This window comes from Euprymna scolopes, chromosome 35, assembly GCF_053919585.1.
Source record: "Euprymna scolopes isolate OS-2025 chromosome 35, ASM5391958v1, whole genome shotgun sequence".
Classification (NCBI taxonomy): Eukaryota; Metazoa; Mollusca; class Cephalopoda; order Sepiida; family Sepiolidae; genus Euprymna; species Euprymna scolopes.
In genome coordinates, this window is record NC_136516.1 from 43438624 (window position 1) to 43463557 (window position 24934).

Consider the following 24934-nt stretch of genomic DNA (forward strand, 5'->3'; position numbering starts at 1 on the left):
ACCTTAATTTCCCCTTAAACGGTAAATACACTGAGCCACATCCATGTTTTTTTAAATGTAAATCGTACAGACAAGGCGTGAAGACACTTGATGCAAAAGGCTTAAAAAATATTACTTCAAAGTAAAAAACATAACCAACGATAAATGTTATATAGATAGATACCAACCCAGAAAACAGCAATTCTCCCCACTTTGTCAGGAACATCGCCCATGGAATGTGAGGACAAAATAAGGAAAGCAAGAGTGACAAGTCTGTCAAAAGTAAATCCAAGGTCCACTAACAATATTCCAACCATAGTGCTTAAGAAACTGCAGCCAGAACTGTCTCCTATCCTTACAAAGCTATATTGCATAGGGGTAGGGGTGTCTGTCTTTATTGTGCCAAATGTTCACTTTATGGCACGGCACATTAGCCCTTTTTAGGTGTTTATAAAAACGAAGCAGAAGAACTTACCTTATTATATCTTCTTCACATCTCTTGCTGTGTCCTCGAGTGGTTTGTGTCCCAACATTGGCGCACCTAGAACAAAAGCTCTCTCATGCATAGAACCGATGCAAGTCTCATTTCTCTGGACAATTGGAACTTTATTCAGTTTCATGGTTGAAGTTACGGCTCTGTTCTCTACTCATCCTTAGAAGAAGGGTGGAAATCTTTCTATCGATTTATCTGCCATACAGCGCAATCTCTCATCACGAGAAGTCTTTCATCTTCTCATAATAACTGATAACTGTGTCTGTCTGACTCGAACTGCCCATTCTAAAGTGAAACTGAACTCCGACTGTCTAAGCATGTGTGCTCCTTCCTTCTTATATTTGGGGATTAGGGTGTTTTGTGGATGGTCTCCGACTGGATGCACCTCCAGCTAATGCATTCACAACATGTCAGAGTGGTGTGGCTGGTTTTGATGAGTCTTTAACTTTTGACCTCCATCACACTCAATGACATTCTATTCATGTTATGGACTCCATAGAAGCTGTTCAATCGTTGCTTAAAGAACTGCTTCCCATCAACTTGGAAAACTTCCTCAGCCTGCCCAGTATTAAAAAATACTAGAAACTGGTCATCTGCATCTAAATACAGACCAACCAGTCTTTTGTGCATCATAAATAAGTTGTTTGAATCTGTGATAAATTAATAAGTTGTCAACCACCCCAGCAACAACAATCTACAGTGACAAGCAATGTGGATTTCGTCCTGCAAGATAAACTGTATATGTGCTGACTGTGATATCATACATGATTAGGGAATTAATTGATAGGGGCTTTGTTTCTAGGGCAATAGCTCTAAACATATCAATAATATATGTAAAGATAGGGTTTGGAATAAATGTCTACTTCACAAGGTTGCTAGCTATTAATTATTTAAAAATGTCCTCTCAACCATCAAAATTTCCTCTTTGATAGGTTAATACAATGGACAGCAGTGCAAGGCTTATGGAATAAACACTGATGTGCGTCAAGGCTTCATCTCGAGATCAAAAACTTTTAATAGGGTTTGGCACAAAAATTGGCTTCATAATCTAGCTATGGAATATCTGTGAATGTTCTTTCAACCATCAAATCTTTTCTCTCATATTTTTTTTTATAAAGGTAATCGTTGATGTGTAGAAGTTTGAGTGAAAGGGCATAATGTCCAAGACACCTCCTCCAAAGAAAGTGTTCTGAACTTGACGGTGTACCTTGAAAATCTGACCTTGTGTATTTTGTATTTTATCTGGCCGGCTTGGATAGGATTGAAGCTGCTATTTTCAGAGAAGCTGGAACTTATTAATTTTTTATTTATTGCGGACTATTATCTTCATCTTTTTCTTAGTTGTTTCACGACGTTTCGGCCAACTATTCCTCTGGCCTTCGTCAGAGGAATAGTTGGCCGAAACACCATCTAAAAAAGATGAAGATAATAGTCTACAATAAATAAATTAATTAATAAATAATACTCATCTCAATAATGAATCCCAGTTAAAATAATATAAGCTGGAACTTGTTTGGAACAAGCTCAGCTGGAACCATAGAAACTAAACGATTTTATCCAATGTGCCGTGGACCCTGAAGGGCGATGAAGGTTGGATTTTATAGTCCTATAAATTCAATTTTGTGTTCTTATCTTGTCTTCCGTTGTCGGATCCGTACTGAATGGTATTATTTTTTATTTTTATTTATTTATTTTTTAAATCCTTTTGAGATGAGGCTAGAGGATTAGTTGGCCAAAACACGGTGAGACAACAACTATGGAAGGCAGTAATTACTGGGGATACAGTTATAAGACTCAGCATTTCTATCCAGTCGTGGTTAATCACCTGAAGAAGGACAGAGGATGAGTTGGTCGAAGCAACAACACACAAAACAGCAAAAAGAATGAATTATAAAACCTTATCCCAAAAGGATTACAAAAAAAAAAAAAAAATAATAATAATGAGAACAATTGTCTTAATAATTCAAAATAATACGAATAATCAATCCTCATCTCAAAAATTCGGTAACATAAATATTGGGTGTAAATTGCTTCTATAATTTTTAATCTTTTAATTAAATGAGGATTTGCTAAGATTCTTAAAGGCAGAAATGACTTTCTATTCGTCAGTTTAAAAACTCCTTTCAAACTACGAAGTAATTTTTTCCCCAACTATTAATACAAGACTGAAAGTTGAGACAAATCGCTCTCCCTTTGAAGAAGTTTCCTGATTTGATAAGCTTTTCTGACTAACTTTCACTCCAGACCCGAAGTGGAAGACTTAAATCAAAATTCTCTTACATGGTAAACTACATCTCTATATAAATAAAATGAACTCATTTTTTCCCGTCTGATTTTGACATTAATAGGATTAAAAATCAAGATATTTCATGCAAATATAATATGCACAAACGGCAGAACAATATCTGAGGTGTGTTATAGGCTTATTATTTCTCAAATTCCTCAATAATCTTAGATTTCTATACTTTTTCTGCTGAGAAGTCACGGCCAAAATCGGTTAAGATCAATGGAAGTGGTAAAATATTTTCTCTCTTATAAATTCCTCCTCCCCCTGCCACCACTTAACACCGTTTGGGGATCGTTCACAAGGAACAGTTGAGAAGAAAACACCGGTTTGGCTTCGTAGTTCTTTCATGTGAAGTTATTTAAAATCACTAAACTAAGCTGCGGTGCTCTGTGGCATAGTGGTTAGCGTGCTGGACAATTCACATTATATTTTCACGTTCGCGCCGACCTACCGTAGTCGTTTTTTTTTTTTTTTTTTTTTTTCCTAAACAACTGGAATGGACTTTTCTTAGTGGCCGAACTGTTAACGTTGCAGATGTTTTTTTTTTTGTTTTTTTTCACACTTTATTTTCCTACTTTTACTCATGACTCCGGGTTTGATCCTTCCTACTTACCTACCATAACATTTTTTAACCCCCCCCTCCCGTCCCGGAAACAAACACTCGGGCAACGCCGGGTACCCCCGCTAGTTTAAAATATAGAATTCACAGGAGCCAGATTATCGAGGTACACTGTTGACTAGGGAACATTTTCTTCAGAGGAAGTGGAGTTTCTCAGGCATTATGCCCTTTCACTGTCTGAAGCATATAGTATCAATGCCATTGTGCCTCAGTGATTCATTCTGGGACCAACCTTTTTGATTTTGATCAATGATCTCTCAAATCACATTCTCAGTTCATTCGTTGACATCTGTGCAGATGATAACCATTTATGGCAACACTTCGAAGAGCATTAATGATATTGAAAATTATTCGCAAAAGGTTTCGGGACACCTTTCTGGCATTGGGAGGACCTGTACCAGCTAATGAAGTGTTTTGTGGAGAGACCCTTCACCAAATGCAATGGAAAATAATAGAGAAATTTGTTTTTTTAACTAAAGAATATAAACTAAAGATTTCCTAAAAGTGATATTTTTTTTTAATTAAAAAATGAATGAATAATTCTACACAAAAACTATTTTCAATAGAAAATTAATGTACTATCTTCCTGCTGTAAATGATAAAATCTCGTTTGAAAAAAAAATCTTTTAAAGTTGATTTTCAATCGTGTAAAATTTTTATATTCAAAAATTAGAAACGTGCTTCAGGATAAAATTTATTAATGTTTATTTCAATCTATTTTTTTTTCATAGGCATCACCACTTATCAAGGCCAAGAGACCACTTGAGGATAAGAGTTAAAGAGTGTACAGTAGTCAATTGGACAATATAGTAATCGTTAGTAATGAAAATTCGGTAAATTTGTTAACTTAAGTGGAATAGCTCATCAAGAACTTGCTTATGTTGGACTTGACGACAACCATATTGTAGTCAGCTGGAAAGCAGGCAAACGGAAGACAGTTCCACATGCGTGCAGTTCTAAGGAAGAAACTTTGTTCATGGAATCTACGTTTAGGTTTAGGCAGTCTTTCTGATACTCTCTCTTCCGTCCTGGAGTGTGTCGTACAATGGGGAAAAAGGTGACTGGTTACTGTAAATGCAGATAAAACCAAGCTTTTCTCCTTTCATTTTTTCCCCCAACTATTACCAAAAAAGATTGAAAGTTGAAAGGAATGGCTCTCTCCTTTAGGAAGTCTTCGGATTCGATAAGCTTTTCTGACTAATTTTCACTGGAACGCTTAACTCAGATTTGTTACTAAGGTGCCTAAAAAAATGGTTAGATCATTCTACTACACCAGAAAGTATCTCATTCTGGTCTATCACTATTTTCATGGCAAGTGCTCGACTGAACTCCAATCTATGGTTCCCCTTTGTCCAACTTTCACAAAAAACACTCGACTAGCTACAACCATTCTCAAAATTTTCTCCACTCTCTATCTGTGCCTGAATGTAAATGCAAATTCCATGAACAAAGCTTCTTTCTCAGAACTGCCTGCCTTTGGAACACTGTTCCGCTGGCATACTTCCCGGTTGAATACAACATGGTAGCCTTCAAATCTAATGTAAACAAGTTCCTGTTAAGCCATTCTCATAAATAATCAAATTTTACCCAATTTACACCATAAGAGAATACTACATCACCACCTTACATTCATTAACCCTTATCCTCGAGTGGCCTTCAGGCCTTGATAATGTTATATATAATAGTCTTGTTATTATCTATTTGTGGGTTTAACTGTTTATTTACTCTTTGTTTAACGGTTATTTTTAATGGTCTTATTTTTTAATAGTCTCTTTTTTATCAGACCGTGACAGGTCTAGTCTCTGAGTGTGGCTGCGTGTGTGTCAGAACATATATAATACAATGAAATATTGACGACATACCTGTCTTCTGCTGGTGCCTCTGAGAGATTCGTCGATCATCCTTGGAGGGTCTGGAACTTGTCTTAACAAAGACACTTTCAAGATGGACCCAAAAGACGACTGAATGTTTTTATATATTTTTTCTTTATTCATTCCCAGGCATTTCGTCACAGCAGAACTAGAGTGAATGGCGATCGTTGGCTTGGGTTTCTCTGCATCCATTTTGAGACTGTCGCTCTCTTTTGGGGAGACTTGTTTAACCTATCTTATCTCTTTGGCGTTTTGAACCCAACTCTCTAAAATTAACTCGGCTTATTCAAACCAGAACCCCTGAATTTGCATACTTTCTGGTGCAACTCAGTGGTCCCCTAGTTTGATGCCTGTCGCAACATTGCCCCTTTCTGCACCTGCACACTCGCTCAGAACTAAACAAGTCCGATTTGGAGCAAAAAGTGCAAACCGGAAATGCCTCGTCTTTGTGACCAAATTTAAATCCCTGACTCACGCCAACGGCAACCGAAGCATATCGCCTGATAAAACATTAAGTTATTTTGCAGGTTTGCAACTACCTTAAGATCTCAAGATCTGTTTTTTATGCTTCTATATTGAACGAACGAAATTCGGAAACTTAAATGAATTTCAAGTAAAACAAATGGCATATGGTCATATCGAAAATATTAACATATCCAAAAATAAAGGAAAACGATAGAAAAATAAGTATTAATAAAAAACCTATTGTTTTCCACGATTCAATCTATTGGTACTGTGCTCGATAGATAGACAATGAGACAGATAGATAGATAGATAGATAGATAGATAGATAGATAGATAAACGAAACATATAGAATAATACACAAACATAACGACATACCTGTTTTCTCCTGCTTCTCCTGGAGAATTTGTTGATCATCTGGAAGGAGCTTGTTCTTTTATAATCAAAGATGCATGCAAGACATGGACCCAAGACGAATGGTTGTTATAAATATTTTATTCATTCCCAGACGTTTTCATCACAGCAGACTGGAGTGAATGGCGATCTTTGGCTTGTGGTTCCATTTTGAAACCGTCGCCCCCTTATGGGGAGATTTGTTTTGACACATCTTGTCTTTTTGACGTCCTGAACCCAACTCAACTAAAATTAACTCAGTTTGTTCAAACTGGAACCCTTGACACGTCAGATCCTGTCCCTGTTTGCATACCACCATCGGTGCAACTTGATTGGTCACCCAGTTTGATACCTGTTACAACATTAGCCTTTGAACCTTCTGCACCTGCAATCCTCGCTTCTTATCATTTTTTTTGTTATTCTGCTAGCTAGATAGATAGAGAAACAATTAGATAGAAGAACCGATAAAAGTTTTTGGTTGTTTGTTTTATAATATTTTATCTGTAAATAATTTACATGACTGAAATGGGAAATGAAATAGGAAATTCTCTATTCTCTCCCGAGACATACGAACACAAATTCATCTTAAAAATTCAGTAACTTATCAGTTATAATTAAAGTTTTGATATGCACTAAAAAATAAAAAGTACATTAAATTTTAGTTAACACATTTTCTTGTGTTTATCTTATAAACATTGTTTGGTATTTGTGCCATGTACGTACCGTGCTGAAATAATAACGTTATTTAGAAAGCCATTCTTAACGGGGGAGGGGGCTTTCTAACTATTTTGCACTTTCACCTAACAATTTAATGAAAAAAAAAGATACCATAAAATTTAATTTAACTTGAAAATCCTATCTAAAATATAGTACGGTGCATACACTGCACAAGCACCATTATTATTATTATTATTATTATTATTATTATTATTATTATTATTATAACAACAATGTGGACCCTGTGTAAACGGGTTTTAACTTAATGGTTGCTCCCTAAAAAGCGCATACACAAAAGGTTTGATATATGTCACAACATTACTCTTTGCCCCTTCTGCACCTGCAATGCTCACTCCTTATCATTTCCTTTGTTATTGTGCTAGATATATATATATATAGTAAGTTATAAAATATATATGACGATTAAGCTATACCGAATATTCCGCGTTTCATCCACTTTAGGATTCTTTAGGCTTATGCAAGAATGTTGTGGTTGTCTCGCATTTTTATATATGCACCTTCTATTGATTTTTTTGTTAGCCAATCAGCTTTCTAGTATCCATCGTACCCTTCCTAATCAGCCAATGAGCAGGCACTTACAGGACAAAGGCCCATTTGACCTCTGATTGACCCGTTCCTTTGTGTTTGCTATTTAGCGTAGATATCTAGTGTCTTGACCTGTTTTAAATCTAGGTGAAGTTTTTTTTTAATTTAATATGTCACTTTATATATATATATATATATATATATATATATATATATATATATATATATATATATATATATATGTGTGTGTGATAGTTTATGTATATGCATGTTTATTTATTTATTTATTTTATTTTTTATTTTTATTGTTATTGTTAGTTTTAAAATTATTTTGTATCTCTATCCTAGAGTAAATTTTATTCTGTGAACACAGTTGTTCGCTATTTCTCTCTTACAGTTTAATAGATGTTGAGGTTCTTTAAAGTATTGGATAGCAAATTTTTCGTGAAGGCATAATCTACATGGATCGTCTAGGTCTCTACATGTGTTTGCTTGTCTTATTATTTTCCATTCGACTATCGGCGAACGTCTGCTTTCCTTGTATGCCTAGAGAGGCATACATTCTGCTCAAAGACCACAAATGTGACTTCAATAATAATCCCAGCACCCGCATGATAAACCCAACTAAACCAGAAATAGGTAGAATTAGCAAAGCAATACTTTCTAGAGTAAACAAACAAATCAAACAAGACCTAGAATTAAACCAGTGGGCAAATACTGCCGAAGCAATCACTTGGTTTAAAAATATAGGAAACAACTTGTACACGTGTGGACTTGTTTCTCTTTCGTGTTTAATAAACGTATGTGCTGTATAGATAATAAAAAAAAACGTGTATGTTATATACTTGTGTGTATATAAAGTGTTAATCTAAATAACGTGTAATGTTCACACTTAAGAAAGCGAGTATATATACATATTCAATTACACAGTTTATAAACGAGACAATACATTTCAGAAACGGTTCTTTTGCAACGAGATGAATAGACATACCTTCTTGTATAATTTTTTTTTCCGGTGGTTGTTTAAGTTCCGCCTGCACTGTGGATTAAACCTTTGAAATCTAGAAGAATGTAACTTACAACTGATTTTTTACCAAGTATTTTATCCACTACGTCAAGGGTCAGAAACATAATTACCTTTCTCCTACAATTATTTCCGATTGTTGTATAGTCGAAATAAGTCTGTATATACATATGGCTTGTATGTGTGTGGGTTTGTGTATCGTCTAGTTTTAAATAAACGTCTGTGTTGTATAGATAATATAAGTAATAATATACTTGTGTGTATATAAAGTGTTCATTTAAATAATGTGTAATGTTCATACTTAAGGAAGCAGGTGTATGTAGTGATTCAATTACACAGTTCATAAACGTGACAATACATTTTAGAAGCGGCTCTTTAGCAACGAGATGAATAAACATCTTTGTCCGCTTGGCACACCAGACAAGGTAGACATACCTTCTTACATAATCCTTTTCTAGCAGTTGTTTTTGTCATGAAGTCCTGTAATCAAAAACATTTCCCTCCAAATAAAACCCATAACAATAAATTATATTCTTACATGACCTTTATTGGTTCTTATGGATGATCCCTTTCTTTTTCGGAGTCGGCACGCTGTATCTCTACATTTTTTCTGGTGAATCCATTGGAATGCTTTTGTGGATTTCCCCGTCCGTTCTCTTCAACTGGTTAGCTGGAATCCCTCTGAATAACTGATTATATGTATTACGTGTATATCAATCATGGAAACTAAATTCTTGTTTATTTAACTAACCTAATTCCAATCTACTTTAAAATTTTCGAATTGATCATATATTATTTGCCTGAATTAAAATTCCTGACTAAACATTCTGACGCGACAGCAAATAATTGTGTTTCTATTTAAATCTTTATTTGCAATAATAATTGTATTCCCGTGCCTTGCAAGGTCGTCCGCATTGCCCCGGCATGCTAACATAATACTACACTACCTTCAATTAGTTTCCAGACTTTTTTTTCGTAGGGCCAATTTTATTGATAGTATACACATCAACCTCTAGTCTCCTTCAAAGTAATCTCCTCCGGCTGCAATGCAGTTTTTTTATCGTTCCAACAACTTCTGGAGGACCTCATGTAAATATCCACTTATGCAATCACTCAGTTCACAAACATAGTTCTTTTTCCCCGGCGATTGTTTTTGTTGTGAACTCCTGTAATCGAAGACACGTTCCTCCAAGGAAAACCCATAACAACGAGTTATATTTTTATATAGTCTTTATTCGTTTTTATGGATGATCCCTTTTCTTGATGTCGGCACGCTGCATCTCTACATTTTTCTGGTGTGTCCATTGGATTGCTTCTGTGGACATATTCGTTCGTTCTCTCTAACTGGTTAGCGTGAAACTCTTTAACTCCTAATTAACTGATTACATGTATTTCCAAACTATCTCGTTACGTCATTAACCCCACAAGCCGAATGCTTCCATAACTGAACGATTCTCTCCCAGTCGAGAACTTGCCTGTTGCCTTTCCTCCTTCCAACTTGTTCGCTTTAAACTCTCTTTTTTCTGATTATGTGTATTTCCAAAATGTCTTGTTACGTCATTAACGCCACGTGACTAAGACACAAATCGGATGATCTACCTTCACCATGTATTTTGTTTATATTCTAGTATTCTTTTGAACCACATTTTTGGAAACTATTTTAACATAAAGATAATTTTATTTTTAAATATTTATTTCGCTTTGATAACATTCTTCTGTTATGAAAACATTCTTTTGTTTGTTATCAAGATATTTCTAGCGTAGGCACTGATGATCAGCCATAGCAAGCCAAGCGGTATTTTCCGGGAGCCAATAACATAACACTAAAAATAAACACTTCATCAAATCTCCATACTAACGTACTGTACTTGCAATAACCCTTATCCCTGAGTGGCTTCCGGGCCTTGATAAGTGGTGAGCACCATGTAAAAAAAAAAAAAAAAATAGAAAACTTCTTTCTTTTTTTTACTCACCTTCATTGAAAACAAGACACATTTCCACTTGGACGTAAAGGGCTACTAATTGGGTCCCTGCTTCGGGAAGATAAACAAGATGTTGGTTTACATTACATTTAAACTTCTACATATCAGCACAGTCAAGGAAGCAGGTAGAAGGAAAGGAATTCCGAAGTCTAGCTGTTCAAGGGAAGAAACTATTAGAGTAGAAAGGTTTCTGGCATTTAGGAACCTCAACAGTGGGGTGTGATTTTGTTGCTCAGCAGGTTTGTCGGGGGTATGCATGTTGAGGAGGCATAAGTGCAATGAGTTCATCAGAGGATATTCCATTAAAACACTTGTAAAACAGGCAAAATGATGCAACATTGCAACGATGGGACCGGGTTGGAACTTAGTTGACAAAGCAGGACCTATTAGATTGGAGACTCCTTTTTTTGGACCCTATCCGAGAGGGAAAGGCTAGTGGTTAATGCACCAGCCCAGATGTGGCAACTATACTTCACGTATGGATGAATGGTGGCTTTGTAAAGGTACAGGATGATCTTAGGTATGAGTAATCTTCTAGCACGATAGAGGGAGCCCACCTTCTTTGCAGCAGCCTTCACAATGTCCTCAATGTATTTTTTTCCAATTCATATTGCCTGTGAATGTTAAGCCGAGTAGTTTGAAGGAAGAATTCTTAAGTAGCATGTTATTTGTCGTCATAGTTGGAGAGGCTTCTTGTAATCGTTAAAGGAGAGCAGCTTAGTTTTACTAGCATTAAATGTCACCATCCATTTACAGCACAATTTCACTATGATTTGGAGGTCATTTTCTAAGGATTTTGCTATCGTCTTAGATTTGTGTACACCCGTACATTAAATTTGTTACTTAGTTTACTGGAAAAACGGTTAAATCTTTCTACTGCCTTAGAAAATATCTCACTTCTGGCGCAATCTCCTACTTGTATAAGTGTCAAACACAGCCTAAACTATCCTGTAGCTTTACAAGACCACAATACGCCCATGTATGGAGTGTTGTCATGTTTGGGCTGATGCAACTGCTACCAGTCTCTTGCTCCTGGACAGGGTTCAAAAGAGAGTTACCAACCTAAAAGGTCCCAAACTATCAGCCAGGCTTCAGCCTCTCTCCCATTAATGAAATGTTGCATCTCTCTGTCTGTTTTACAAGTATTTTAATGGTAGATGATCTGATGAACTATAAATGATGATGAACAAAGCTTCTTTCTTAGAACTGCGCGCCTGTGGAATTATCTTCCGTTTTCCTGCTTTCCAGTTGACTACAATATGGCTGTCGTCAAGTCCAACGTAAACAAGTTCTTGAGGAGTCGTTCCACTTAAGCTAACAAATTTACCGAATTTCCATTACTAACGATTACTATATTGTCCAATTGACTACTGTACACTCTTTAACCCTTATCCTCGAGTGGTCTCTGGGCCTTGATAAGTGGTTATGCCCATGTAAAAAAAACAAACTTGTACCCCTTCAATGTAAATACTCCCCGACAAACCCGGCAAGCAGCCAAATCCCACCCCTTCACAGTAGAGATTACCAGATGTCAGAAAGCCTTCTACTCTAATAGTTTCTTCTCCAGAACTGCTAGACTTTGGAATTCCCTTCCGGGTTCCTGCTTCCCTGACTGTACTGACATACAAGTGTAATGTAAACAGACATCTTGTTGCTAAACTCCCTACATAGTATTTCTGCAATTATGTCCCAAAATAGTAGCCCCCTACATCAAAGTAGCACTATGTCTTGTCTGGGGTTGAAAATACAATGACAAAAAAAAAAAAAAAGAGAGAAAAAGAAAAAAAGAAAAGAAAACTGCATTAGAATAAGGTATCAAAGCAACAAATTAATGGAGACCTCTATACAGTGGCGTACCTATGTGAAATGGCGCCCATGGCAAAGTTTGAATGTGCGCCCCTTCTTAATAATTTATACCTTAGATAGACCTAACCTACATAATATTATAATACAGGCACAATTTTAACGAAAGATAAACCATAAAATGAATGTTTTAATAAAGTATTTATATGGTTATTCTTACGCATTGTTCAAATTTTAATTTTTGTCAAGCAATTTTTGCGCCCATGTCAGAGTGGCGCTCATGGCACGGGCCATGCCTGCCATACCCTAGATACGCCACTACCTCTATATAAACTGGTCAAACGAGCTGGAATAAAGCAAGCAAGAAATCAATCAGACACTTCTGAACAACGTATGCCGTTATGATATTTACAGAATAGACTGAGAGTAGCAACATCACGTCTGGGAGAGAGATGTTACAGAGAAGAAGAAAGGGTGGGGGGGCCAATCAAATTACACATACTTTTCTGCATCTGCTTGCTGTCATATAGCGTCCAATACATTCGAATCGTATCTTCATTGGTCTACCATGCTCGCGAGCAGTAGACTGCTGAATCTAAATGTACAGTGTATTTTGTTTTTAGAGACTGCAAACTTTAAATTGACAACTCCATTTTTCTTTAATTGCAAGATTTGGCTCTATCGGTTATTTTTAGTTCATATTGATTTGACAAATTATCATGCGGTTTTAGCAAGATGGAACCACATGCTGAACACACGCGATACGATCACTTTAAAACATAATAACAATAATAATAACAATATTAAATAATATAATAATAACAATATTAAATAATAATAACAATAATAACATTTTACTGAGAGAAATATTTGACGAATGAATAATGTAAAAAATGGACCTGCCAACTGGCCACCTCGTCTATGCAATCTAACCCCATGAAATTATTTTCTTTTGGAGATATGTAAAGTCCCATATCTCCGCTGATAAACCAGACACAATAGACCACTTAGAAGACAACATTTGACATGTTACTGCCAAAATACAGCCAAATTTAATGAGTACAGTTTGTGAAAATTGGATTTCTAGATTACACCATGTATACACGAGCTGCAGTAGTCGTATGTCCGCAATTGTATTTAAATTATACAAGTCAAAAATTAATCTTTGGAATAAACCACATATTTTTATGATGAAACATATTTTTCTATGATTTATTTTAATTTAAAGTTCGCCACCTAAAAAAAACAAAAAACTTTATATTATGGAGTTGATACAATGACGTACATGTTAAAGTGACCTGAGACGCTGGGTGCATAAGGTATCCATAATCTCTGTAATAATAAGATTTTGATAAAAAATCGAGGCGGCTAACATCTCCTACCTGTTTTCCACGCAGTCCAATCCAGTGTCGAAATCAATCAGGTTAATTACAGTCATATCGCTCCTTGCTGCTTGAACCATGTCTTCCTCAGTCTACTTTCTAGTTGTTTACTCCTGTTTCAAAGGAGTGTTTATTTTAAGTCATACAATGAAACATGAATTTTATTAGACGCCACATCAAATAAAAGTGATGAAGGGATGAGTCAATCGCACACTGTGAGAGAGGGTGAAAGCGATAGACACTTAATAAGAGATGGATTACTTGCGCATAATAACACTAATGCCAAGTTTCTGATAGAACACAATTTATGGGATATTTTTCTTCTAATTTGCTGCTGCACATCCACCTGGAAAAAAAACACTGTCAGAAAATCATCATCATCATCATCATCATCATCATCATCATCATCATCATCAATAATTTGGATTTCGGGAATGCTGCAAGTGTCCCAGCTTCCAAGGTGGATAACGTTGCTTGGATGGATATGTTACACACGCCTTTTAAGAAGAGTACTCACTCTCTCATAGCGAAATCACCCAACTCTAGAAATGATATATGGAGACTTTGTGTAGAACCAACCACACTTTTTGCTATTACTACTAATCCTTATCGGTGCAGATGACTGTCACAAGACAAAGCATGTTTTTACTCTCTCAGTGAATTAATGCGCCTCCAGATACCAACCTGGAAATTTCTTATGACTCGGCACAGTACATAAAGTACCTAGTCTTCTCAAATGGTCACCCATCTGGTACTTGCCAGGCTTATCGTTGCTTAACTACGGTAATTTGGTATCTAAGGTTTCGCAAATGTCCCAGATTTCAGGTTGGGCAATAACAGGCAACCCCTCATGCCTACTCCTCATACAATTCACCCCAAAGGGTTCATATCAATTATACTGCATGCAATTAAATAATTTCGTATGCACTCTTTCATGGTCTACCACACTCTTATATGACATAATCACATTGACACACCGGTTTTCGTTAGATCACCAAAGTTAAGCAACGTTGAGCCTGGTCAGTACTAAATGGGTGACCATTTGGGAATTCCAGGTGCTGCTCTCTGCTTATCTTGGCATTGTTTTCAGTTGTCTTGGACTTCTCCTTGCCACTGGACTCAAGCAGTGCTGATTCAGAAGAGGTGTGGTTGGAGATTGTACAACCCTTGCTTCACAATTACATGTACAACTACCACTTACAGGGGATATCCATTGTCTTTCGAGACTTAACAGAGGCGTTTTATCACATTCCTTCGTGCCCGGGACATCTAGACATGTTATGAAGTCGATACAAGAAGTGATACTTTACTCATATGACCGAGCGATTTTTTTTTAGAGACGGTAAACCTGCTTCCCTCCTGACTACAACTTGGATGTCTTCAAGTCCAACGTAAACAAATTCCTGATGAACCGCTTCCTTAAGTTGACAGTTTAAATATCCACACTAACGTACTGTACTTACAATAACCCTTATCCCTGAGTGGCTTCCGGGCCTTGATAAGTGGGGACCACCTTGTAAAAAAAAAAAAAAAAAAAAAAAAAAACTTTAAATTGATAACTCATTATTATAATTTTCTTTAACTGCAAATTTGGCAACTATCGGTTAATTTGGTTTCATCTTGGTTTGGCAATTCATCATGAAAAAACTGACACCCAAGTAGTGTTTGCAAACTGCGAATGATACGATCAATTTAATGAGAGAAACATTTGATGAACGAATAATTTCACAAAATTGTCAACTGGCCACCTCGTTCATGCGATTTAACCTCATTAGATTATTTTCTTTCGAAATATGTAAAGTTTACGCTGATAAATCAGACACATCATCATCATCGGCGGTCACTTGTGTCCGAGTAAGACTGTCCTCTTTTGTGGCTTCTGTGGGTCCTCAGGCGAGCATAGAGCCCAATCCTAGACCCAATTTGTCTTGTGCAATTTGGGCAGATAAAGGTAGTGGTGGTGGGGTGGGGTTGGGTGTGTCTGGTTGATAATCTGTCCTTTCTGTGCTTGCGTTTATCCTCAGCAGCTTGATTTAGGTCACTACTATAAAGCGCAGCACCTTCGTGGACAGCGCTCCTCCATGCCAACCTGCTCCCAGCCACATCCTCCCATGTCTCAAGGTCCATGTGAAACCGCTTTAGATTTGCTTTGATGTTGTCCTTATACCTCATCTTTTGGCCACCCTGGGCACGCTTCCCTCAACAAGCTGAGAGTAGAAAATCAGACACAATGGACCACTTGAAAGACAGCATTCGACAGCCTAATTTATGTCATATACGCACGAGTTGCGGGGGCCATACACCAGTAATTCTATTTAAGATATCAATGCAAAAATTAATCTTTCGATTAAACCACAGAAATTTCTGTCATTTATTTGAATTTAAAGTTCGCTGCCTCTAAAAAAAAGCACTCTCTTTTGCTCTCTCTCTCTATATATATATATATAATTATTTTTTTACTATAATAATTAAATACCTACAGACACTAGTGTTTCATCCTTTCGGGAATCTTTAGTGCAGGGTGTCACGATTAACACCAGTCGAATGATTCGAACTCGGCAACACGAAACATCTCTGGCTCGATTAGCAAAGACCGTATCCATTCGGCTATCATTAATCGCGTGAAATAACGTTGAATTTAAACATTTTAATTTTAAATGTTCATTTACGTCAGTCAGACAGTGATCTAATCGTTATACGATGATCTATGTATAAGAGCTAAATTGACCGACTTTAATTCAACTGAAAGTGCTCAACGATAAGAAACGAATTTCTTAAAGGGGCTGTCATAATTATTTTTTTTACTATAATAATTAAATACCTACAGACACTAGTGTTTCATCCTTTCGGGAATCTTCAGTGCAGGGTGTCACGATTAACACCAGTCGAACGATTCGAACTCGGCAACGCAAGACATCTCTGGCTCGATTAGCAAAGACCGTATCCATTTGGCTACCATTAATGTTAGGAATATTTACTAATGGGCTGGAAGATCAGGGTTCAATCCTCGCTCGTATCATACCAAATCAATTAAAAAATGGCACTTGATGCCCCTTGCTACAAGCAGCTAATGAAAAGGGAGCCTTTGGATCGCTCTTGACCATAGTCGACTAATTAGTTTAGCTTATATATATTCTAGGTTCAATCCTTGGCTTGGGAGATATGCTAGTCTAGCGGCACCGATGAGTTGTGATACAACGAAACAGGACTGTATGTCGATGACTACAAATATATTTTAAGCCCCCCTCTTTGGGTAGAGCACTGTCGTAAATAATCTCACCCGCTACTTAATTGGCTGAAAATGCGAAGCTCGTTGTTTGTTTGTTTACGGACAGGCGGTTTGAGCACTATAAAAGTGGTGTCGGGTGTCTATTTAAATAGACATTTCGATGAGTTATTTATGGGCGTCGATTCCATGGTCGAGTGGGAGAACTGCCGACTGTCAACATGACGGTTCTAGGTTCAATCCTTGGCTTGGGAGAGATGCTAGTCTAACGGCACTGATGAGTTGTGATACAACGAAACAGGACTGTATGTCGATGACTACAAATATATATATATATATATATATATATATATATATATATATATAGATGTTTTTATTTGAGGTGCTAACCTCGCCGGACTACTAAATGTATCACTTTTACGTAGATGTTTTTATTTGTTTTTGTTAGCGATACTTTCTTGAATGAATTCAAGTATTTAAACGAAAGTGCAATTTTACTTAAAAGCTTGTTGGGAATAATTTTCCCATTGACCAATCTGGTACCCCCTTTTAATGGGGAGCGGAATATATATTATTTTTAAAATATAATTATCCACTGACACTGATATTATATATATATATATATATATATATATATATATATATATATATATATATATATATATATATATATATATATATTTATAGATAAATAAATATAGCATAATATAATAATTCTCCAAGTTCCAAATATCAAGTTTTCTTGGTTATTTATTTTGTTTCAAAAGGTAGCCATTACAGAATTGTTTTGTATTGCAACTAACAAGTCTGCAAAATTATGTCTTTGCTGCATATTTAGGCATGCAGTCGTCAGATGTTTACCTTCTTAAAAAACTCAGAAAAAACACCATTTCGGACAACTTTTACATGGTTCATACAATCGACTGGTTCTGCCGTTTTTTTTCTTGTTATGAAGACTATGCCAAGTTTGGATTTTTTCAAAATTTATATAAAATTTTTTTCATTATAAAAAACTTTATTCATAAGAAAGATTTTTTTTTATCGATTACGATTAGTACGTACAATCCGAGTAACGTTTTAAGTAAATGAGTAACACACATTCTTCCATGGTGTGTGTGAGGAGAGGGGACACCTGTGACGCACCTCGACTCCAAGCATCAACAGCACCCATCCTAGAAAACTAGAATGTGCTGAAATTTTTTAAAGCCTTTCGTTAGATCTCCAGTGAACACATGCCACCTAAAAGGTAAACACACACACACACACACACACACATGCACACACACACATATACACATATACACACATATACACATATACACACATACGCATGCACACATACACATACACAGGCACAGACATACACATATACCCTCACACACACACACACACACACATACACATATACACACACATACACTTGCACACATACACAGACATACACATATACCCTCACACACACACACACACACATAATTTTGGCAAATTCTAAGATTTTATTCATTTTTCATTCACTAGGAACAAAAAATATTTGTATTTCAATATGGGATATTTTCTCCATGGACGCATCAGAGAAAACAGAAATTTCTCAAAAGAAAAAATGCATAACGATGTAATATGTAAAATTCAGAAAGATCTGAAACAACTAACATCGGTCAATTTCCAATGAGTGGCCATCTTGTCATATATATAGTGGAAATATGAGTGCATATTACACTTGCAAAGAAAAACAAAAACACTTGTTTTTTTTGTTGTTGTGATTTTCATTTCATAAATGTTTCTATTATCATGTCCTATTTTGTTTTTTCCAGAGAATTGATGAAGTAAAGAATCTTCAAGACGACATCATCCGCCTCCAAGGAGTGATCAATCCGCTTCTCCAGAAACACTCCAGATATTTTATAAAAGACAGAAGATATGAGATTCCGGACGTTTCGCATCCTTCGGTAAATAACTGGATCGTCTATAATGCGTACAGGTCAGTTGTTTTATGCGCATCAATATAATACATTTATATATATATATATATATATATATATATATATATATATATATATATATATATATTTCTGTGCGTATTGATATTCATATTAAAAACCTTTTTTTCTATTTAGTTATTTATTTACTTCCCCATTGAGCAAATTAGGCACAAGGCCGTTTTTTTTAATGTGGAGAGTGAGAGGAGGGAGACCAGTTCCCTCGAGAGGGAACTGGATAGTGACAATTTGAAGGGGTTCCCCTACAGTGACCAATAACTGATTGCTCAAGAGCAATCGTCTGATATGTGCCCCCCCACATATTACTCTGATTGCAGTATCTGCCGGAATAGATACTACACTTTGATCATAGAAAAAAGATCTTGATATTTAATTTATTCCGTTTAAAGAAAAAAATTACAATAAAAAAATTTCAATATAAATTAAAAAATTTAAAAAGTAAAATTTCCCAAAGACAAAACAAATTTAGCCACAAGGCCCTATTTATTTAAAAAGAAATTCATCCATCTGCAAAAGATCTAGGTAATTTGCATATTCATTTAAACATTCATTTTAATTAATTCCCTATTAGTTTTTTCGATTTTCTTATGGAATGATCATCTTTAGTTTACTATTACGTGTAATTCTATTCATGCAGATATTCTACATGATTTATACTTGTGTAATATTTGCATAAAAAGTTTATAGTAAACCTCTTTATATATATATATATTTATGTATGCGTATATATATTTGTTTTAAAAGAAATATGCGCACCAAAATCCTTTGTCAGATTTTGGTCTACAGACATGAAACTTAATATATAGAGTATTCAAACCCATGTGAAACTTTATATTTGGGTTTTAGCCGGGGATGATCGGTGCAAAAGTATGAAAATTTAAGAAATGGAATTTGGCAAGTGAAGGTTGAATATGCATGCGTAACATAATAGCTATTAGTTTATGTTTTAATTTTTAGCCTTGCAGCAAACATGTCTTCATAGTTCAGGCATTAACAGCAAAGGAAAAATTAAACCGAGAGCTAAACGTTTTGGTTTCGATTCTCGGTGGTGGCACACGAGTCATATTTTTTAAAAAAAAACTTTTTAATATTTTTACTGCAGAAAATTCCCTCTGGACCAAAGTATCGTAGGTTTACAATAACAGATGGCACATACTAATTCATTACATCTAGACTATTGGCCACCATCTTATGTAGTTTTTGAACACAAGTTTAGCCACATTAAGTCATTATGATAAAATGCTACATTGCATCCGAGGAGCAACACCATTACAATCACGACATCTATAGAGGAAGCAGTCTCTATTTTTCTCTATAAATATTCAGTCCTTCCACTGCTACTACACCAGGACCTATTCTACATTTTCCTACGATACTTTCATTGCACCCAACATAACTTGTTATTAGCTACATACTCATAATATAATCTGTCCATTACACGATTCATAAATAATATATTTTCCCTTCTCAAAACCCGCCCATTCTGATTGGCTGAGACATGACAATTCTATTATTCAAGAATGCACACCCATAATTATCTGTATATAATGCTTGCAAAATGTGGTAACGTAAAGATAAAATAGGGATGGAATGCTTAGAAATAACTAAAAGATTTTCAATTAAGAAAAAAGAATTATAAAGTTTAGCGAAAATTTACATAAAAATTTGACCACACTGGAATTGAAAAAACAAATGTCAATAAGCAAAACCAAAGAAATAAATGTTATTTTTTAATTTGCGCAATCTCTATAAATAAAATAGTAGATGTATGTATGTGTATATCTGTTTAAAAAATATTTAACCGATGAACTATGAAACTATTAACACTGAAATTAACAAAAAGTAGTAATGATACACCAAGGATGGTTTATAATGAGTAAAATCTTTGTTTGGATCGATGAATAACGCGTATTATGAGTTATAAGATTTGAAATATTAGAAAAAGAAGACAAATTGACAATTTTCAGGTCAAAAGTCTATTTCCATGGTTACAGAGTAATAATCCACCGGCAAACTGCATTAATAAACTTGTTTTTTCCAATTTATAAATTTAAGTCAAACATTAAATAAAATATAAAGAACTATTTTTAATATTTAATTAATACTGATATAAAATTGATTGATAAGAATTAAAGAATTATGATTTAAAGTCTGAAGATAAATTAGGTTAATCTACCCTATAAAAACTTTATTATAATTATTTCAACGCTAGAAATCTAATATAATGAATTTTAATAAAAAATTATATAAGCACTATATTTAATATTAATACTTGGTTAATTAATGCTAACATTCATTTTATAAGTTTAATTAGTAAAATAAAAAAGAAGGAGTTAAAAATAAAATATTAAAATATTACATTCACACACACACACGCGCGCGCGCGCACACACACACACACACGCACACACACACATGCTAGCTGTATATACCTGGCGCAGCCCGAGAATCTTTACTTTCATTTTTGTCCCATCCTTTTCAAACTTTTCGATATGACGCCATCAACGATGACGTCATTTATAATGTCATCATATATGACGTCATCATCAGCTATGTCGTATGTGACATATATAGCATCATATATATCATCATCATCATGACGGGCTCCTTGCCCGGACCAATGTGACTCTTCCTCTCCAGAGTTTCCTGTCTTCCATCAGTTGCCTCAGATCTTCAGGTTTACAGTTGGCGTTGTGTGCTATTTGTTGGATGTACGTGGATCTAGGTCGTCCTCTGCTTGCACGTCCGTGTCATGGAGTCCATAGCAATACATCACTCACCAATTCATGCTTGCTCCTCAGACAATGACCGGCAAAATGCGGATAAGACAAAGTTTATGACTTTCAATGTGAAAGGAGAGCTCAGGACTTTGGTTGGATCAACGCTGAAAGAAGTCGCTGAGTTTACGTATCTGGGCAGCAACATAGTTTCCACAGAGAGAGATATCGGAATTCACATCTCAAAAGCATGGACCGCATTGGATGGGCTACATTCAGTATGGACTTCGAGACTGGCTGACAAACTGAAAAGGCAGTTCTTCAGGGCGGTGGTAGAGTCTGTCCTTGTTTACGGTGCTACAACCTGGACACTCACCAAAAGATTGGAAAGAAAACTAGACGGCACATACACCCGTATGCTAAGAACAATATTAAATATATCTTGGCAAAATCATCCCACGAAGCAGCAACTTTATGGCAATCTACCTGCCATATCTAATACCAAAAGTCACAGAGCGGCGCTAGGGGCCTCAAATGATTGAATTTTTCATGGACCGTTCTTTTATGGGGCATTAGCCAATTAAAATAATTTTTAAGGGGCCAAAAATGGGTCAAAACTGAAAAAAAATCGTTATACATTTTGTACGTTCATCTTAGTTTATTTTTAATTTTTAATCAATTCATATGCGTGTCACGTTGGTACAGTGGTAACGTCACCAGCTTTGAATGCTAGTTTTGCTTTCAGTTTCTATTCTAGCTGATGGCACCCAAATACGTTTTTTTTTACTTTTGAAATCACGACTATAATAAAATCTGGACAAATTAAAATATCATATTCAACTGTATTCTACGATCGGGAAAAGTCCCCCGCCCCCACTCTGCCAGTACATATATATATATATATATATATATATATATATATATATATATATATATATATATATATATATAAAGAAATATATATATATATATATATATATATATATTTCTTTTTGTTATTTATTCGAAGGTAAACAGTTACATTTAGTCGCTACAAACAGCCATCTGTTTCAGTCAATGAGACTTCGTCAGGCGACCCTGAAACATTCGCGACGCTATAGAAAAAAAAGAAAGGATAAGATAAGAACATATAGATCAAATACATACGAGCACTATCTAACAATTTCGTTGTATTCATTAGTCCCTACTTTTGAACATCTCAAGCCTGAATTTTATATATATATATATATATATATATATATATATATATATATATATATATATATATATATATATATATATATATACGTGTGTGTGTGTGCATTCCCTTTCCTTCCACGCGCGTAGTCGTCAACGGCGGAATGAACACGTGTACACCGAAGACTTTCATTTCTCAACAGAAAATAAACGACATGTTTATTTTATCCCAGCATTTGAGTTCTTTGTTTTCTTCATTCAATTCGTTTCATTATTTTTTCTTGTAGCGAGTTAGGGTATTTTATATCCTGGTCCGCAACAAGAGTTATATAAGGATATGTTCTCCTCGTGAAAAGCGTTGTTAAATGCAAATTAAAAATGTAAGTTTAGTAAGGCAATTCAACGCAGATATTAAAAAAAAAAACATTTATTTGTTTTTAAATAAATGTACTTTTTGACGTAATCTCATTTTTATCAGGATAGACACAGTTTTTTTTTTTTTTTTAGTTTATTTTACACGCGTATTTTTATTATTATTGATTATCGTGTTTTGTTTTTGTTTTTGCAGATGGCTGACTTGGAAGTCGAAGTGGATGTATCCAATTTGGAAGAAAGCGTCAAAACAACGAAAGACTCCATAAGGCATCGAACACATTTGGAGTCTGCCAGATGAACAAAGAATTCCAAAGATGAAATAATTATGTAGAATTATTTTCAATCGACATTTATTGGAAAAGTAAAAAAAAAAAAAAAAAAAAAAAAACGATTCTCATAAAAATGTTTAGAAAATAAATTTATTCAAAAAGTAAAAAAAAAAAACCCAAAAGAACAAAAAAACAAAACAAACACACAAACAAACAAAATACACAAACAAGCAAAAAGTAAAACAAACAAATAAAAAAACTATTCTCATAAAAAAATGTCTCAGCTATTATTAGAAAATAAAATTATATTAAAAAAATCCACGTTTGAGCCTATTTCTGGTGATATTTTAAAAATGAATTTGATCTATATGTTCTTATCCTATCTTATATAATCACATCGACACCCCGAGGTTAAGCAACGTTGAGTTTGGTAAGTACCAGATGGGTGACTATTTGGGAATACCATGCGCTGTATGTAGGAGGACATCGCCACCTCTCTGCAAGAACTACTCCTTCCAAAGATTGAGATTTATCATGCTGCACAAACAGCTAACACTTATTATAGAAAACAGAAATTATCAGCGAACGCCACATCTTGGACCAGTGAATCTGGTTTCAGTGATCGAACGCAAATAATCTAGATTGTAAATTCAATACTCGAGATAATCAGAAAGGATATTAAAACATCCGCCAATGATCAGCATCTTTGTGATAATCAAACCATATTTGGTACAAATAAACTCCAATCTATGTCTAAAAGACAACAGAACCACACGGCCAGTCTCATCCATCATAGCTTCTTGAATCCAGACGAAACGATTAGGGTGGAGAATTACTGCCGACAAATAGACGAAATGCACCAGCAGCTTCAACGTATGTGGCCGAGTTTGGTCAATATGAAGAAATGTAGAAACTATGCATAAATAGAATTCAACGTAAAAGTGAAATGAAATCAACGATCTAATCAGAAACCATGAAAAATGAATAAGTAATTAAGTAATGCTCGTTTGTTTTAAAGGAATATGCAAATTAGTTAACCTTCGTGTATCCGCTAGCATATCCATGACTGAGTATATTAAGAAATTAGTCTTAATAAATTTTCAAGAGAAAAATAGGCTTTTAATATCAATGTCATAGCGAGAAAAAACTCAACTGTATAGGTATAAAGATATATACAGATATATATAAATACATGTAAGTTTGCTAGATTCGTTTGTGTGCATATATATATATATATATATATATATATATATATATATATATATATATTAAGTAAAGTGATTTATAATTTAAAATTTAAAAATCAAATTTTAATTAAATTAAAAATCAGTTTCATAAGAAGGAACAACAACAAAATCAATTATCTGTACGATCGTTTCGGAAAACAATGCTTTTTATTGTGGTATACATCAAGTTATGTAGAATAATTATATATAGTTTTTTGGTAAGCAAGGTCTCCTCATCAGCAAATTTAGGAGGGTTTTTATTGAATTTAAAAGACACTATAAATAAACCTAGCATTAAAAGTAAGGCAGATGAATCTTTTAATTTTTCTTTTTTTGAAATCAGGAACTGTGGTTAAAGTAGTCATTTAGATGTTTGCTATAGCTTTTTA

General features: G+C 34.9%; 1 protein-coding gene across 7 annotated transcripts in view; it reads left to right on the top strand.

Annotated features, from left to right (window-relative positions):
* The window catches only part of LOC145259843 (coiled-coil domain-containing protein 154-like), a 335063-nt gene extending 311605 nt beyond the window's left edge, over nucleotides 1-23458 (top strand). For all 7 annotated transcript variants that reach the window (XM_080117680.1, XM_080117679.1, XM_080117678.1 and 4 more), the window contains 2 exons: nucleotides 18597-18763; nucleotides 23244-23458. In XM_080117680.1, the coding sequence (XP_079973806.1) occupies nucleotides 18597-18763; nucleotides 23244-23316 (240 nt within the window). In that variant the 3' untranslated portion in view covers nucleotides 23317-23458. The remainder of the gene's footprint in view (nucleotides 1-18596; nucleotides 18764-23243) is intronic.
* Nucleotides 23459-24934: the final 1476 nt, after the last annotated feature.